This window comes from Cervus canadensis, chromosome X (assembly GCF_019320065.1).
Source record: "Cervus canadensis isolate Bull #8, Minnesota chromosome X, ASM1932006v1, whole genome shotgun sequence".
Classification (NCBI taxonomy): Eukaryota; Metazoa; Chordata; class Mammalia; order Artiodactyla; family Cervidae; genus Cervus; species Cervus canadensis.
In genome coordinates, this window is record NC_057419.1 from 128,305,101 (window position 1) to 128,322,622 (window position 17,522).

The 17,522-nt window shown below is 36.9% G+C and overlaps 1 protein-coding gene across 2 annotated transcripts in view; it reads left to right on the forward strand.

The window, feature by feature from the left end:
- The window catches only part of DOCK11 (dedicator of cytokinesis 11), a 200,845-nt gene extending 183,731 nt beyond the window's left edge, over positions 1 to 17,114 (forward strand). For both annotated transcript variants that reach the window (XM_043458483.1, XM_043458485.1), the window contains 7 exons: positions 428 to 541; positions 1,075 to 1,221; positions 7,976 to 8,186; positions 8,560 to 8,750; positions 9,191 to 9,291; positions 10,752 to 10,890; positions 16,624 to 17,114. In XM_043458483.1, the coding sequence (XP_043314418.1) occupies positions 428 to 541; positions 1,075 to 1,221; positions 7,976 to 8,186; positions 8,560 to 8,750; positions 9,191 to 9,291; positions 10,752 to 10,890; positions 16,624 to 16,746 (1,026 nt within the window). In that variant the 3' untranslated portion in view covers positions 16,747 to 17,114. The remainder of the gene's footprint in view (positions 1 to 427; positions 542 to 1,074; positions 1,222 to 7,975; positions 8,187 to 8,559; positions 8,751 to 9,190; positions 9,292 to 10,751; positions 10,891 to 16,623) is intronic.
- Positions 17,115 to 17,522: the final 408 nt, after the last annotated feature.

The following is a 17,522-nucleotide window of genomic DNA, read 5'->3' on the forward strand; positions in this document are numbered from 1 at the left end:
TATTTTTGTGTCTGAATTTTACTTTCCTCTCCTAAAGTGTTTGCATGATCATTTATTCCCATCTCTCTACATTAGGGCTCTAGCAAAGTATTTTGCTTCTCTTTCAGTCACAATAATTCAGACATAAGGAAAAAAGTAGTCAATAACACAGTATTTGTAGTGTATATACTATCATTGAGATATGAATGACATGAAGCATGATGTTTAGAATTACAGTGTTATTTGACCATTTTAAGCTCTACCCTCTCACCTAAAGTTGTTAAGGAGTTTTTTCTAACTGTGACCATGGGAGAAGGGAGTGCAAATGACCCCACCAAAACCATTTTGGAAAGGAAATACTATTGCTTTTTTCCCCTTATGCATTTATCATAGACATTTCATAACTAACCAAAAGATAAAGCTAATTTGTTTATTCTCATATTTTCAGAAACTTACTCAAGTTTATAGAACTCTTCATGGAGCTTACACAAAAATTTTGGAGGTTATGCACACAAAGAAAAGACTTTTAGGCACTTTCTTCAGAGTTGCCTTTTATGGCCAAGTAAGTATACTTTAGTTCATCAAGTTGTTTTCCTTTTTAAACATTCACCTTTGAATTATTAGATTACCATAGCAGCAGTTACTGGTTCTAGGATTATGTCTAGATAAAGCACCTGTCACAACAGCAGGTGTGACACTTTTCTCAGAGTAACATTCACTTTGGTTTCTGTATCTAAATCCACTAGGTCAGAGGACAACATATAAGATTTGAATGTTTCCGTCAGTTTCATTTTCAGTTAAGCTTATTAAATGTTTATTTAATACCTAGTACTGAAAGTTTTCAAATAAAAATCAGGTAAGTATGCAAATGATGAAAAATCGAGTGTTAAAAACCTTCAGGCCAAAGATATGCTCATATGACTGTGAGTTTGAAAGTTCTCATTTATTTCAGCTACAATATCTGTATGTGGCTTTTAGTACTATTATTTAAAATCTATTTCAAATACATTATTGCTGATTACTTAGTGGATGTTCTGTAAATGCTGTATTTGATCATAATACTTATAAATTATTGTATGTTTAACTTTATAATAGTCTTTTTTTGAAGAAGAGGATGGAAAGGAGTACATCTATAAAGAGCCAAAGCTCACCGGCCTCTCAGAGATTTCCCTGAGACTTGTTAAACTTTATGGTGAAAAATTTGGTACAGAGAATGTCAAAATAATTCAGGATTCAGACAAGGTAACATGCCCTGCATTTCAAAATCATTATTTATTAGTTCCAACTGTGGCACATTGCTTCTGACTTTTTCCTTTTTCAGCTGGTGGAGGAGAGGCATGGGAAATAGAGTCTTTCCAGATCCTGAAAGAAAGGACAGGGGCTTTGGAATCGGAAAGGATTCAAATCTCCATTCTCTGCCACTTGCTAGCTGTGTGACCATGGGGAATTTACTTAACCTCTCTGTGTCTCATTGTTCTCATTAGTAAAATAAACTTAATAATAGTGCCTTCCTCATAGAGGTGTTGTTGTGATTAAATTAGTTAATGTATGGAAAGTGATTAGAGTTCTTGATACATAAAAAAGCCTTCAATAACAGCATAGAAGCTAGCATTTTCTATAAATGTTAGCCATTATTGTTACCGCTGTTGTGCCTCATGATTGTTAATTTCATACTGTATGATTAAAATCATCTTAGGTGGGACATCCCTAGTGGTCCAGTGGGTAAAAGCCTGCCTGCCAATGCAGGAGACACAGGTTCGATCCTTGGGCCAGGAGGATTCCACATGCTGTGGGGAAACTAAACCTGTGTGCCACAACTACTGCACTGGTTCTCTAAATCCCACACACCACAACTAGAGAGTACTCACTGCTCATTGCAAGTAGAGAAAGTCCACAAGCCACAGCAAAGAAGATCAAGTGCAGCCAAAATTAAAAATAAATAGATAAGTGAGATTTTTTTTAATCATCTTATGACACATATTTCACTCTTAAGATAGCCTTATTTCAGTAGTTATATTTGTAGTGATGTAGGTTTAGGAGAGATGCCTTGATGTAAAGATGATCCATCCCACTAGACCCTGCCAAGGCAAGGATGAGAAAGGATCCAGCAAGAGAGGCTGTTTCTTAGAAACACATAGTTCCTTATAGACAGAATTGCGGAAGAGCACAATGGGAATGGAATTCCTGATTCTCCTTAGTCACCATGGGCATGTTCAGGATGAGAGCTGAATTTTAAGGTAGGAAAGACCTTTAACACAGTGCAAGATCTGCAGGCCCCAGAAATACGCACCGAATGACTGTGATGTGCATGATGCTCTGCAAAACACTTAATAGCCAACAGGCAGCATTGCCAGAGTGAAAAGCCCTTGGCGATGGTAAAGACACTTCATTTTCTATGATGAAAATGATGTCTTCACTTTGTAAATTTACCTATATCTTATGGAGATGATTTTATCTTGAACATGTGCCTTAGACATTTAAAAATAAGTATGCTGGCAGGTCCAGAATTCATTAATATTTGGCAAAACCTCTCTGCTTCTTATCAGTTTCAGTCTTCTGTGTTGTTTTATTGAATTAAGCCCACAGAAAATTTTCTCTTTTGTAGCCAGCAAGTTTTAAGTTTGCTACCACACTACTGATACTATAAATGGAAAGTTATTAGAAAGCCAGGCTTGCAGAAAAACATGCAGTTTTCTACTTTATTCTGCCTCTGAAAACCTGGCCAACAGGCACAAACCACCATCAGGCAGCTGGACTCCTGACCCTCTTTGTAAACACAATATTTTAGTCACTCTTCATAGGCAACAGATAAAAGAAGCAGTTGCTACTTTAAAAATCCTTCTTCTTTCTTAATGTGTGGAGTTTAAAATTTTAAACACTCTTTTACTTGCCGAAGAGCAAAATCTGTTTAAGGGCACAAACAGTTTAAAGAACAATGGGCAATATTTTCTAGTATTTTAAATGTACGTTTCCTGGACCCAATAATTTCACATTTAAGATTTTATCCTGTAGATGTACACACATAAAGATGCATGTTTAAGATGTTTATTGCTCTTAAGTTTATACAGCAAAACCTTGAAACAATCTAATGTCTCTACGGTTAAGGACACGGTACTGCCTTCATAAAGGATGTAACTAAACTGCTTAAAATATTTATAAGTTTGGATGTAAACCAATCAAAATATATTCTTGTTTATATAAATTTACTTATTTTAATTGGAGGCTAATTACTTTACAATATTGTAGTGGTTTTGCCATACATTGATATGAATATATTCTTGACAAAATATATTCTTGAGAGAAAAAGGTGAGGTACAGACATTATGGGCAGGATGATTACATTTGTGAAAACTGATATTTACATACACTCATGTATGCTTAGGAAACTTCTGGAATTATACAAAGTTGCTTTTTTGAATTTATTTATTTTAATTGAAGGATAATTACTTTACAATATTCTGATGGTTTTTGCCATACATCAATATGAATCAGCCATAGATGGAATGATACAAAAGTGTTAACCATGTTATCTCAAAGGAGAGAGTCTAGAGTTTTATGGAGAAAACAACCATTTTTTACTTTTCAAGTGTACTTTTTGAATGTTTTACCATATACTTAGTTCATTTTTATAAAGTTAAAATCAGTCTTGACCTCTTTTTTATTTCTCTTCTATGTTTTGTCTTATTTAGATAATTAGCTTCAACTATTTCCTGAGGTTTCTCTGGAGAAATCTAGATATTTAATGGAAAAGATTTTGAATATAGCCTTTTTGAAAAAGTTTTAAAAGCTACTAAGAAAGTTTCTATCCCTTATCACAGTATTGGATACGGTGTTTGCTGTGGGTTTTTCACAGTGGCCCTTGATAGGATTGTAGTCATTTCTTTCTATTCCTAATTTGTGGAGTGTTTTCATTATGAAAAGATGTTGAATTTTGTCAGATGCGTTTTCTGCATTGATTGAGGTGATCGTGTGTGTGTTTTTTTCTTCCTTCATTCTGTTAATGCAGTGTATTTTCCCCTGCACTGGATGAAGGATTCTTAATCACTGGACCACCAGGAAAGTCCCCTATACTAATAATTTTTTAACGTGTTAATCTCTTACATCGTGTAGAAATAAAAAAGAATTGTGTTACTATTGTTCTGTTAATACTAGATTTTATAATTACCCATGTATTTATCTTTACTGAGACCTTCATACAGCCTTGAATTACTGTGTGATGTTCTTTCATTGTGACCGTCAAGATTCCCTGTGGCATTTCATATGGGGCAGGTCTAGTGCTGACAAACTCATTCAGCTTTTCTTTATCTGGGAATGTCTTAATTTTTCCCTCACTTTTAAGGACAGTTTTGCCAGGTATCAGTTCAGTTCAGTCGCTCAGTCGTGTCCGACTCTTTGGGACCCTATGAACTGCAGCACGCCAGGCCTCCCTGTCCATCACCAACTCCTGGAGTCCACCCAAATCCATGTCCAAGGAGTCAGTGATGCCATCCAACCATCTCATCCTCTGTCATCCCCTTCTCCTCCTGCCTTCAATCTTTCCCAGCATCAGGGTCTTTTCCAATGAGTCAACTCTTCCCATCAGGTGGCCAAAGTATTGGGAGTTTCAGCTTCAACATCAGTCCTTCCAATGAACACCCAGGACTGATCTCCTTTAGGATGGACTGGCTAAATCTCCTTGCAGTCCAGGGGAAACTCAAGAGTCTTCTACAACAACACAGTTCAAAAGCATCAGTTCTTCAGTGCTCAGCTTTCTTTATAGTCCAACTCTCACATCCATACATGACCACTGGAAAAACCATAGCTTTGACTGGACAGACCTTTGTTGACAAAGTAATGTCTCTGCTTTTTATTTTTTTATTTAAAAATTTTTTTTTTTATTAGTTGGAGGCTAATTACTTCTGTCTCTGCTTTTTAATATGCTGTCTAGGTTGGTCATAACTTTCCTTCCAAGGAGCAAGCATCTTTTAATTTCATGGCTGCAATCACTATCTGAAGTGGTTTTGGAGCCCAGAAAAATAAAGTCAGCCACTGTTTCCCCATCTATTTGCCATGAAGTGATGGGACCAGATGCCATGATCTTAGTTTTCTAAATGTTGAGCTTTAAGCCAACTTTTTCACTCTCCTCTTTCACTTTCATCAAGAAGCCCTTTAGCTCTTCTTCACTTTCTGCCATAGGGGTGGTGTCATCTGCATATCTGAGGTGATTGATATTTCTCCCGGCAATCTTGATTCCAGCTTGTGCTTCTTCCAGCCCAGCGTTTCTCATGATGTACTCTGCATAGAAGTTAAATAAGCAGGGTGACAATATACAGCCTTGACGTACTCCTTTTCCTATTTGGAACCAGTCTGTTGTTCCATGTCCATTTCTAACTGTTGCTTCCTGACCTGCATACAGGTTTCTCAGGAGGCAGGTCAGATGGTCTGGTATTCCCATCTCTTTCAGAATTTTCCACAGTTTATTGTGATCCACACAGTCAAAGGCTTTGGCATAGTCAATAAAGCAGAAATAGATGTTTTTCTGGAACTCTCTTGCTTTTTCGATGATCCAGTGGATATTGGCAACTTGATCTCTGGATCCTCTGCTTTTTCTAAAGCTTGAATATCTGGAAGTTCACGGTTCGCGTATTGCTGAAGCCTGGCTTGGAGAATTTTAAGCATTACTTTACTAGCGTGTGAGATGAGTGCAATTGTGCAGTAGTTTGAGCATTCTTTGGCATTGCCTTTCTTTGGGATTGGAATGAAAACTGACCTTTTCCAGTCCTGTGGCCACTGCTGAGTTTTCCAAATTTGCTGGCATATTGAGTGCAGCACTTTCACAGCATCATCTTTCAGGGTTTGAAATAGCTCAACTGGAATTCCATCACCTCAACTAGCTTTGTCAGATATAGGATTTTTGATTCATAGATTTTCTTTTAGCACTTTGAATATAGCAGCCCACTGCCTTCTGGCCTCCAAAGTTTCTGATGGAAATCTGACCATCTTATTCAGGATCCCTTGTATGTGACAAGTCTTGATTTTTTTCAAAATTCTCTCTCTGGCTTTGGCTTTTGACATTTGATTTTAATGTGTCTCACCGTGCATCTCTTAGAGTTACCCTGCTTGGAGTTTGTTGAGCTTTGTGTCTTTCATCAGATTTGAGTGTGCACTCATTATTTCTTCAGATATTCTCCCTGCCCCTTTCTCTCACTTTTCTCCTTCAAGGACTCCCATAGTGTGTATGTTCACCTGCTGGATAATGTTCCGCAGGTTCCATAGCCTCTGTCCCTCTTCAGTTTTTTTCCTTTGTGTTCCTCTCATCGATCATCGATCTTATCTTATCTTCAAGTTGGCTGACTATTACTTACACCTGCTGCAATTTACCTTTGAGTCTCTCTGGTGACTTTTCATTTCAGTTATTGTATTTTTCAGCTGTAAAAAAAAGTTTTTGGTTTCCTTTTAGATTTTCTAGCTATTTATTGATATTGACATTTTGTTGATACATAGTTTTCTTGACTTTTTCCACAAGTTCCTTTAGTTCTTTGATCATGAATTCTGTTGTTTTAATGTCTTTTTCTAGGAGATCTGCTATCAGGTTTCTTCAGTGATAATTTCTATTGGTTTATTTTTCTTTATTGAATGGGCCCATACTTTCCTATTTCTTTGTATGCCTTACAATTTTTTGTTGTTGTTGTTGAAAACTGGACATTTGAATTTAATATTGTGATCTCTCCAGAAATCAGATTCTCTCCCTGTCCCAGAGTTTCCTGGGTTTTGTTTTTGTTTTTAATTGTTGTAAGCTGTGTCTGTCCCAATAATCAGCCTGAGGTGTAAATCTTCTCAAGTCTTTTCTGAGCCCGTGCCTTCACCTGAGCATGCGCAGTGACTTTCTAGTCACCCTCATTTACACAGTTACCTTTGAACGGCCTAGTATTGGAAGTCCAGCTCCTAAGAGGGAATGGAGAGGAAAATGAAGAGGAGAGGAAAGGTGCTGGTCTGTTAAATCCCCTGAAAGTCTGTTAGGCATTGCAACAAAGGGAAGAAGTGGTATAAAAATGGCCACAGCCTCTTTGACTGTCCCCCTGTGATCAGAAGCAGCAATTAGCAGTCATAGCACAAATTCGCAGTATTTGGAAGACAGGGTCTTTGTTCATCCTGGCTCCCACAAGCTGTTCTAGGAATATGCACACAACTGTCTGCCGTAGTACTTGAGGGATGAGGTATGGGTTGCTGCCATTGTGCCCAGAGTTAAAATTGAACAAAATCAAAATTAAGGCAATTTTCTGTCCAAGTCTTCCCCTGGAAGTTGCAAGTCTTCAATAGCCTCCAGAGTTCCAAAATTCTTCCATCAGATAGGTAATGACGGTGTAACTGTTGTCTCTAGAAGAAGATAGAGGTCTGGTGCTCTGCCATCTTCTGAGAATCCTCTTTGTAATAGGTATGTTTTGAGGTGGAATTCAAATGTGCAGTTAGCCATTTTAACATATGGGGAACACATGTACAACCACGGCAGATTCAAGTCAAAGTATGGCAAAACCAGTACAATATTGTAAAGTAATTAGCCTCCAATTAAAATAAATAAATTTATATTAAAAAATAAAATAAATGAAAATAAAAAAAGAAATTTAATATAACATAAAAGCAAATAAAAGTAAATAAAAATAAAACAAATGATAAAGCAATGCTCAACATGATCTCTGGTTTGTAAATAAATATATATGCATAGGAAAAAAGATTACAAGGAAATACATGAGAAGGTAAATGATGATCATTGCTGAGTGGTAGCATTGCAGTTTTTTATGTCTACATTTCTATAATCTCCAAATAGGCTTATGTAACTTCTTAATAATCAGAAAGAAACAATTCTTGAAGAATGAGCAAAGACCTCTTCTAAGTGTGTATTCATCTCACAGTGTATTCAATGACACTGTTCCTCAGTTGATCTCAGAGGTGTTAGTAGCTTACCTGTACCCCATTTTCCCTTCTGTTGAATAAAAAACAAAACTTTCTTACTTTCCAGGTAAATGTCAAAGAGCTTGATCCCAAGTATGCTCATATCCAAGTCACTTATGTGAAGCCCTACTTTGATGATAAAGAACTCACAGAAAGAAAAACTGAGTTTGAAAGAAACCATAATATCAACAGATTTGTTTTTGAGGCTCCTTATACACTGTCAGGCAAAAAGCAAGGTTGTATAGAAGAACAGTGCAAACGCCGTACAATCTTGACTAGTAAGTAGGACTTGGCATAACTTCTTTATCTGACATGATCTTTTTTGATACATACAAGCAGCAGCTGGTCAGCAGGAAAATGTAACTAAAATGTTAACCATTTATTGTTCTGCTGTTCAGTCACTCATTTACACAAACATTCCTATGTTATTAACCATTCCTTTCCCATATGTAATTATATAATTCATGATTAGTCTGAATCATATCACAGAGAATTTCTCCTTCAGTCCTGAAATAATAAGGCACCTATTTGGCCTCTAAGGGATTTTTCCAGAGAAAATAAGGGGAGAATTAAGCAGAATACATTTTTTTTAAATTTGGCTATTTGATTTGCTATCTTAAAAACTCATTTGTCAACCTTAATCTTTAATAGCTTCAAACTCATTTCCATATGTGAAGAAGAGGATCCCTATAAACTATGAACAGCAGATTCATTTAAAGCCAATTGATGTTGCCACTGATGAAATAAAAGATAAAACTGCAGAGCTGCAAAAGCTTTGCTCTTCTGCTGATGTGGACATGATTCAGCTCCAACTTAAATTGCAGGGCTGTGTTTCAGTGCAGGTATGTTGGCTGCTAACCATGTATTAAATGTTTCTTGTTGTTCCTCTTGCTTTCATAAGGGCACAGAACAAGCACTAATTGTAATTGTCTTATACTCTGACTGGGTGCAAAAACCTCTACATTTTTTATTAATTTAATAAAGACATTATGTTCAGTTTCTGTACATTTTTTGTTATATCAGAGAGCTTAAACATAAATCCCTCTGAGTATAGCCAAGCCCTATATTTCAATAGGAGAAATTGTTAAGTAACTTGTTAGAGTATAATTTTGGCAGATGATTTGCTTTAGTTAATCTTTTTCAAATAAATTTATAGTAAGAATAGTAAATATATTTCTCAGGTATGGAATTTTAACATAGTATTCTTTTTAAAAAGAGAAATGAAAAAATTACTTTTTGATTACATCCTAACAACTCTCATTTTTCTCCTTTTGTAATTTAGGTAAATGCAGGTCCGTTAGCATACGCAAGGGCTTTCTTAAATGACAGTCAAGCTAGCAAGTATCCACCCAAAAAAGTAAATGAGTTGAAAGACATGTTTAGGTAAGTGCTTTGTAGTTTTCAGATCAGACCTCTAGTTTTTTTTTTTTTTTACTCCATTGTCTTCTTAAGTGAAATCAAAATATTCACCAAATTATGTCCTTCTAAAAAAATTATCTGTTCCCTTTTATAACGTTTAAGTTACCTTCTAATGGTATTTTAGGTAGTGAGGAAATGTGTGATCTCTTTCTTGCTGCAGAACTATAACAATGTCCTAGTGACCCAAGGTATTAAATATGACAACTACTTCATTGCTGTGGATATTGTAACACAAACACAAGCCTTCGTTTGTTATGTGATTTCCTCCTTTGCCTGACTGACCTCATGTCACAGCTTTTCCAGACCATTTAGGCTAGGAAGGGTTGGATAGGTTTGCTTCTATCCTGTATCCTCAGTTCCACTTGGATTCTGCTATTCTAGGGCATACAATAATCTTCTCTGGACTGAGCATCCCGCTAAGCCAAGGCATGTCTGAATGGTTGCACAGTAGAAAAAACCTGTTTCTTATATAAAAGAACTTACATTCAGAATAAGAAAGACAGATGATTTAAACAGACTGAGTAGAAAAGATAATTTCCACTCATTTGCTCCTGACTTATTTCATTTACTTTTCCTATCTCTGTATTATCAGCTGTTTCAGGTTACAGAGTAACCAGTACTCATTCCCTTGTAGCTCAGTCGGTAAAGAATCTGCCTGCAGTGCAGGAGACCCGGGTTCAATCCCTGGGTTGGGAAGATCCCCTGGAGAAGGAAATTGCAACCCACTCCAGTATCCTTGCCTGCAAAATCTCATGGACAGAGGAACCTGTAGTCCACAAGGTCGCAAAGAGTCAGGCATGACTGAGCGACTAACACTTACTTACTTAGTACTCATTCATTCAATGTTTATTAATGCCTGGTGTGTACAAAAAGATTCTACTCTTTGCTATGACAGGGATACAGCACAAACGGTCAGTGAGGTACTTTGTTCCCTAAGATTTGCATCCTAATTATGGACATGAAACATAAAGATATGAAATAATGATAAAAAAGTTTTTATGATAAGTCATAACCTCTCTGTCCCCAGTCTTACCAGCCCAGGGCGGATACTTCATGCCTATAAGCACCCAGCACTGTACTGGGTACATAGCCCAAAATAAATTATTTTTCAATAACTGACATTATCTACAGATGTTAATTAATGTACATGCAAGCATAGCTGATATCATATCAAGTGACTGAGCAGGCAGGCTTCCCAGAGGGTATATATTTCGAGCCAGGTTTTGAAGGAGATAAGAAACCAGAAGACAAAGAAAAGGAAAGATATTTCAGATTTAGGAGATGGCATTAGCAAAAACACAGTGAGAAAATATGGGATTCTAATCTTCCTTCTAGGCAAGCTGTGGTTAAAGTAAATATTAAATTGTCAGTGAGACTTTTGAGTAATAAGTAACAAAAACTTTATCTTTGATCTTTATCTATAGGAAGTTCATCCAAGCATGCAGCATTGCACTGGAACTAAATGAGCGGTTAATTAAAGAGGATCAGATTGAATACCATGAAGGGCTCAAGTCAAATTTCAGAGACATGGTGAAAGAATTGTCTGACATTATTCATGAACAGGCAAGTATTAGGGTGATTGAAAATGAAAACATGATCTGGGGTCCCTAAATTATTACTTAGCATACCTATTAGTTTGAAATAGTATTACCTTGAAATTACTTAGTTTGTTATTTTAAAATTTGTTCTTACCCATATAAATGATACAATGCAAATCAGATTTGAAGCAATCACTGACAATTGCTTTAGCAGTTGTTTCAGATGTTAAACTATTTTGTTCTTTGTGCCACAGTGCCATTAGAAGTGAATAGTTGTGCAAGTCTGAATTAATCTACTGTGAGCATGGCTAAGGTGTCTCAAGAAGGATCCTAGAGAAGTGCAATGATTGGCTCAGTAGCCAGATCCCTAAATGAATATCCCTGTCTTAGATGTAGGAAACTGCATACAGTTGGCCTTCCATATTCGCAGCTTCCACATCCTTGGATTCAATCAATTGCAGATCAAAAATATTTAAAGAATTCATTTGAATCAGTTCTAATGAGATGGATGAAACTGGAGCCCATTATACAGAGTGAAGTAAGCCAGAAAGATAAACACCAATACAGTATACTAACGCATATATATGGAATTTAGAAAGATGATAATGATAACCCTATATGCAAGACAGAAAAAGAGACACAGATGTATAGAACAGACTTTTGGACTCTATGGGAGAAGGCCAGGGTGGGATGATCTAAGAGAACAGCATCGAAACATGTATATTACCAAGTGTGAAACAGATTGCCAGTCCAGGTTGGATGCATGAGACAAGTGTTCGGGGCTGGTGCACTGGGATGACCCAGAGGGATGGGATGGGGAGGGAGGTGGGAGGGGGGTTCAGGATGGGGAACACATGTAAATCCTTGGCTGATTCATGTCAATATATGGCAAAGTCCACTACAATATTGTAGAGTAATTAGCCTCCAACTAATAAAAATAAATGGAAAACAAACAAACAAAATTTGAAGAAAAATTACCAAAAAGTTCCAAAAAAACAAAACTTGAATTTCCTGTACATAGGCAGCTATTTACATAGCATTTACATTGTATTAACTATTATAAAAAAATCTAGAGATGATTTTAAAGTACAGAGGAGAATATGCATGAGTTATATGCAAATACTGTATGATTTTATATAAGGGACTTGAGCATCCTCAGTTTAATAACCATGGGAGAAGGGGGACAGTGGTCCTGGAACTAATCCTCTGAGGATACCAAGGGACAACTGTACTATCATTTAGGTGAGATCCTGAGTGAATTCCAAAATTCAGGAATTGTCTTAATACCCATGTAACCTGCAAAACTCTCTTTTTATAATAACTAGCATTTTAATATTTGACTGACTGTTAATGACAATTATAGCTAACTTAGTAAAACACAATCTGAAACATATAGAAGCAAAGATCTGCTGACCACTGACAGCCAAATTATGTCATAATTAAGTAGTTAAGACTCTTATATATCTACTTACCTTAAAACCAGAGTACTCCTGAATTATCCTGGTAAATGTCATTTCTATATTAGGCTCCTGAAATCTGTGTTTACAACCATTCTATACATGGATTGTCACTCAACTATTTTAGCATCTTCACCACAGATGTAAAAGTCATGGCCTGATGGTCTGGTCCCTCAGTGCCTGAGCCCTATTGAGCTTACATAATGTCTCTTTGCTTTCCTTAAGAAGGAAAATAGCCAATAAGATAAATATTTGCTTCAGAAACTCTTCAGACTCTCAATTTTTTATGAAATTAAGACCCCTTAAAAGAAACAAGGATAACTACAGCCCTTTAGAGAACACATTCTTATTGCTGGTTCCAGAAAGGAGAACCTCCTATGTCCTGGTGTGAACATTTCACTGCTTGCCTGAAGACACTCCCCTGGGTGAGACCGTCACATGGAGGGTGTACTTACAAATGGACTGACCATGGTTGGTGCCAAAGGACTGCAGTGTAATGGTGGGGAGGGGGAGAAGAGAGATTTCAAGGGAAACAGGAGCTAGTTGACTATCTCTGCTATAGGAGCTAGTTGACTATCTCTCCTCTAGCTAGAGGAGCTAGCTATCTCTCTTATGGTATCTTGTATGCTTTCTCTTAGAAAGGACTATGGGAAATTTATTACAGTTAGTCTAAAGTTGCACTGTGTGACCAGGAGTCCAATTTTCTGACCATGGTCATCTTCTCAGTATGGAGAAGCCAGGCAGCTAGACTGTCATCATCCCATCTTTTAATGAGATGAGTCATCCCAGTCTCCTACTCTCCCATTCTCATGACAGGGAATCTTCCCGGCCTGAGGAGTCTGGAATCAGTGATCTGTTTCCTCTTTTTGTCATCTTTACTTCTGTTAGCCCACTTAGGAGTGAGTGTAAAGCATCCCAAGGCATACCTTTGCTGCTTAGTTTTCCGAGGTCCTCTTTTGTCTCCTTCCCAAAGCAGTCAGGTGATCAGGACTAGGCAGGCAGGGAATCATTCCACTTCCTTTATTGTCTGTATCTCAGGTTCAGCCCCTGAGTACAGTGGGGATATGTCTGTCTTCACCATCACTGTTCTGGGGTATGTTGAAGGGTTAATCACTCAGTCATGTCTGACTCTTTGCGACCCCATGGACTGTAGCTTGCCAGGCTCTTTTGTCTGTGGAATTCTCCAAGCAAGAATACTGGAGTGGGTTGCCATTTCCTTCTTCAGGGGATCTTCTGAACCCAGGGATCAAACTCGGGTCTGCAGCTTTTTAAATGAATTCTTTACTGTCTGAGCCATCTGGGGAATACTTTAATCAAATAGACTACATAATTTGTTCCTAGAAACTGTTCAGTTTATGGGGTTCTGTTCTCCATTGTCCATAGGAAAAAACAGCAAAACTCCTCCTTTAGAAAAATATAAAACAATTATAGCATTTTAATCCAATATATATTATTATAGTTATATTATAGTTATTATAGTTATAGGGGCTTCCCTAGTGGCTCACACGGTAAAGCATCTGTCTGCAATGTGGGAGACCTGGGTTCGATCCCAGTGTCAGGAAGATCGCCTGGAGTAGGATATGGCAATCCACTCCAGTACTCTTGCCTGGAAAATTTCATGGATGGAGGAGCCTGGTAGGTACAGTCCCTGGGATTGCAAAGAGTCTGACATGACTGAGCAGCTTCACTGGTATATTACAGTTATAGAATTTGCATGCAACTGTATGACCTAGCCTTGAATTCTAAATTATTCAAATTGAAAGCAAATTATTCAATTTACTGCTATTATGATGATCAAGATAATTTAGAGCAGTCATTCTATACAGTTCTTTTTTGCTTGCTAAAAAACAAAATTGAACTGATGTTGTTGTTCAGTTACTCAGTCATGTCTGACTCTTTGCAATCCCATGGACTGCAACACACCAGGCTTCCCTGTCCTTCAACACCTCCCGGAGTTTGCTCAAACTCATGTCCATTGATTTGATGATTACATCCAACCATCTCATCCTCTGTTGTCCCTTTCTCCTCCTGCCTTCAATCTTTCCCAGCATCAGTCTTTTCCAGTTAGTCAGCTCTTCACATCAAGTGGCCAAAGTATTGGAGCTTCAGCTTCAGAATCAGTCTTTCTAATGAATATTCAGGGGTGATTTCCTTTGTGGTTAACTGGTTTGATCTGCTTGCAGTCCAAGGGACTCTCAAGAGTCTTCTCCAACACCATAGTTTGAAAGAAACCATTCTTCGGCATTCAGCCTTCTTTATGGTCCAGCTCTCACATCTGTACATGACTACTGGGAAAAACCATAGCTTTGACTAGATGGACCTTTGTCAGCAAAGCAATGTCTCTGCTTTTTAGTTAGAGTCAGCTGAGTCAGTTTTAAGGATTTTGGCTTTATTCAGTGATTCATGAGTCTGGCAGCATCCCATCTGGCAGATAGGAAGGAGCTCTGAAGAGCCGTAGAAAATGGAAGCCTTTTACAGGTAGAAGGAGTCAGGTCAAGGAAGTTATTCTAAAAGAGACAGGATTGTTTCAGGCAAGGTCACCTTCCTCTGGGACACAGCAAGGGCCTGTCCAGTGAATTACCTCATTAGTGCTGACCAGGAAATGTAGTACATGTGCTTTTTTGAATAGTTAAGATTACCTGCCTGGAAAAGACTGAAACTGCAGTTAGGTTGATATTAATTCTCAGGTGATGTGGGTTTAGCACAAGTGACTTCATTTTGGACCTCTTGTCTCTGTCTCTCTCTCTCTCTTTTTAAATTTATTTGGCTGCACCATGTCTTAGCTGTGGCATGTGGGATCCAGCTCCCCGAGCAGAGACTGAACCCAGGGCCCCTGCACTGGGAGCGTGGAGTCCCATCCTCTGGACCACCAGGGAAGTCCCTTGTCTTTTTTTAACACCCTGAAATTTGGGTTTTATGAATCTGCTGTTATATTTCCCACCTGTCTTTCTCATTTAATTTCTATAAACCATGGTTATTATATTTAGTTCTAGAGACCAAATTTTAGACCCTTGATACTATATATTCTCCTATATTTTAAATTCTTCTATATTATATATTGATAGGTAACCAAGAAAAGTATTACTTTCTGTTGGTTTATATTTATGAAATCTGTATTGTCATGATGTATCCTATTTAGATGTACCTTGGTTTGGGCAAATGTTGACTTTTTAGTGAATTTTTGTAAATCAGTATTTCAATATTTCCACATAAAGGAGAGCTTTTTTTTTTTTTTTAGTCAGACACTTTGAAATATATTATTTCCCAAAGGAAAATATAATACAAAATAAGATAAAATATAGCTGTTTACTGAAATGTGAGTTATCTGTTTGGCTCCATAAATGATGACTTGACCAAAAGATATGGCCTGGATATTCCTTGGCCCTTTTGAGTGTTATCTGTTACACTATACCAAAATATGAAGTTCTTTCTCTTATAAGAGGAAATTTTTCTATTACGGATTTTATATAAGACATGATTTGCAGCAGCATAAATGATATGACCATTTCTGCCACCAGAAGCCAATTTGCAGGCTTAATACTGAAGTTTCAGAGCTAACTTGTGAACCTAGTATTGAAAGCTTGAAACCTAAGTTGGGACTGTACAGTAAAGAGGTTGGATGTGATGTGTATGCTATTCTTCCATCTGATCCGTGCATGAGATATCAGTTGATTTTGATCACACAAAATGGATAATTTTTTAAATGTCTATACTAATATGATTATATGTATATATTTATGAAGTTCTTCACATCCAAGAAAAATCTTTTGCATCAATTAGTTTATATAATTATGGTGTACATTTGAAAATTTGACTTATTTTCTCTTCACTTAAAATTATTTACCAAGTCTCCAGGGAAAGGGCATGGGTATCAGGATATTTGAAAAGCCCCCCAGTGAACTTGAGAACCACTCTTAGAAGATATCTATAAACTCATATCAAAAAGTTTATTGTTTGAAAAAAAAAGTTTATTGTTTGGGCTCTTGTTATGACCATCTGTTAAAAAAATTTTTTTAAGACTGTGTTACCTCTCACTTTCTGTTGAATTTTGCATTTTACAACCTTTCATTTTTCTTAATGAGTAACCAGATCTTTTTTGCTTTTTTGATATGCTGCCTTTGTAATACAGCTTTGAAGATTTGAGTCGGTAATGTTTTTCTTTGCTCTTTCTGCTTTATATCGTTTTAAATATCTAAGTGTCAGTGATAAATTGGAATATGCCTGTGATTTCGTATACACATGGTTTTTTTTTGGCTGTGGCTATTTTGCTTGTGATAAACATGCCATTTCTTTCGTTTTAGATAATACAAGAAGACCCAATGCATTCTCCCTGGATGAGCAACACATTACATGTATTTTGTGCAATTAGTGGTACATCGAGTGACCGAAGTTATGGTTCCCCAAGATACACTGCTGAAATATGAGGACATGCAGATGTCAAGTAACAACAAGATTGAACTTTCTCAGGAATATTTGGAGCTGTGCAAATGTTAAAAATTTAAAGATTTGTTATACACAGAGTGTTTCTTCCTGACACCAAAATTTTCATGCTTTCATACAGGGTGCTTACATATTTGTAAATATTTAAGCAACTTGAAAGTGCCTGGAAAATTGCACCACTGTGCTTAGTTTGTACTTTTTTAGGTAAATCTATATACTGAGAAGTAGAGCTCAAAAACTTTAATTCGATTTGCTTAATTGTTGCTTAAAATATTAATGGTACTGTGTAAAATTGTATAATGGAACACAATAAAAGGTAAAACTTCTTTGTAATTAGAAGTGAAGGAAATAATACTTTGAACTTAGCGTTTTTCTTGACAGGAAGCTAAATTCATCATGATACTAATCCTTGGAGAAAAAACTGATAAAATTTTCACAAAACATGGATACTTCCAACTGAGGAGATAATTTGAAACCTTGCCTTCCAGTGGTCTAGACTGGGCTAAAGGAAACAAAAGCATTATGTGAAAAGGAAAATTTCACAAAGAAAGGATATATATCAAAATACCAGGCTTACCAGTCCTTCAAATTTTGATCCAATGATGCTAGGTATTCCAGTCAGTGGTCTCTAACATAGAAGACAAGGGATTCCTTTGTGGCTTAGGTTTGCCTAGCAAGCAGCCTTTGTTGCCTAAGCTTCCTCAGCTGAGGCTATCCATAAAGCTAAACAAAACATCTCTGAGATTTGCAGTTACTTCAA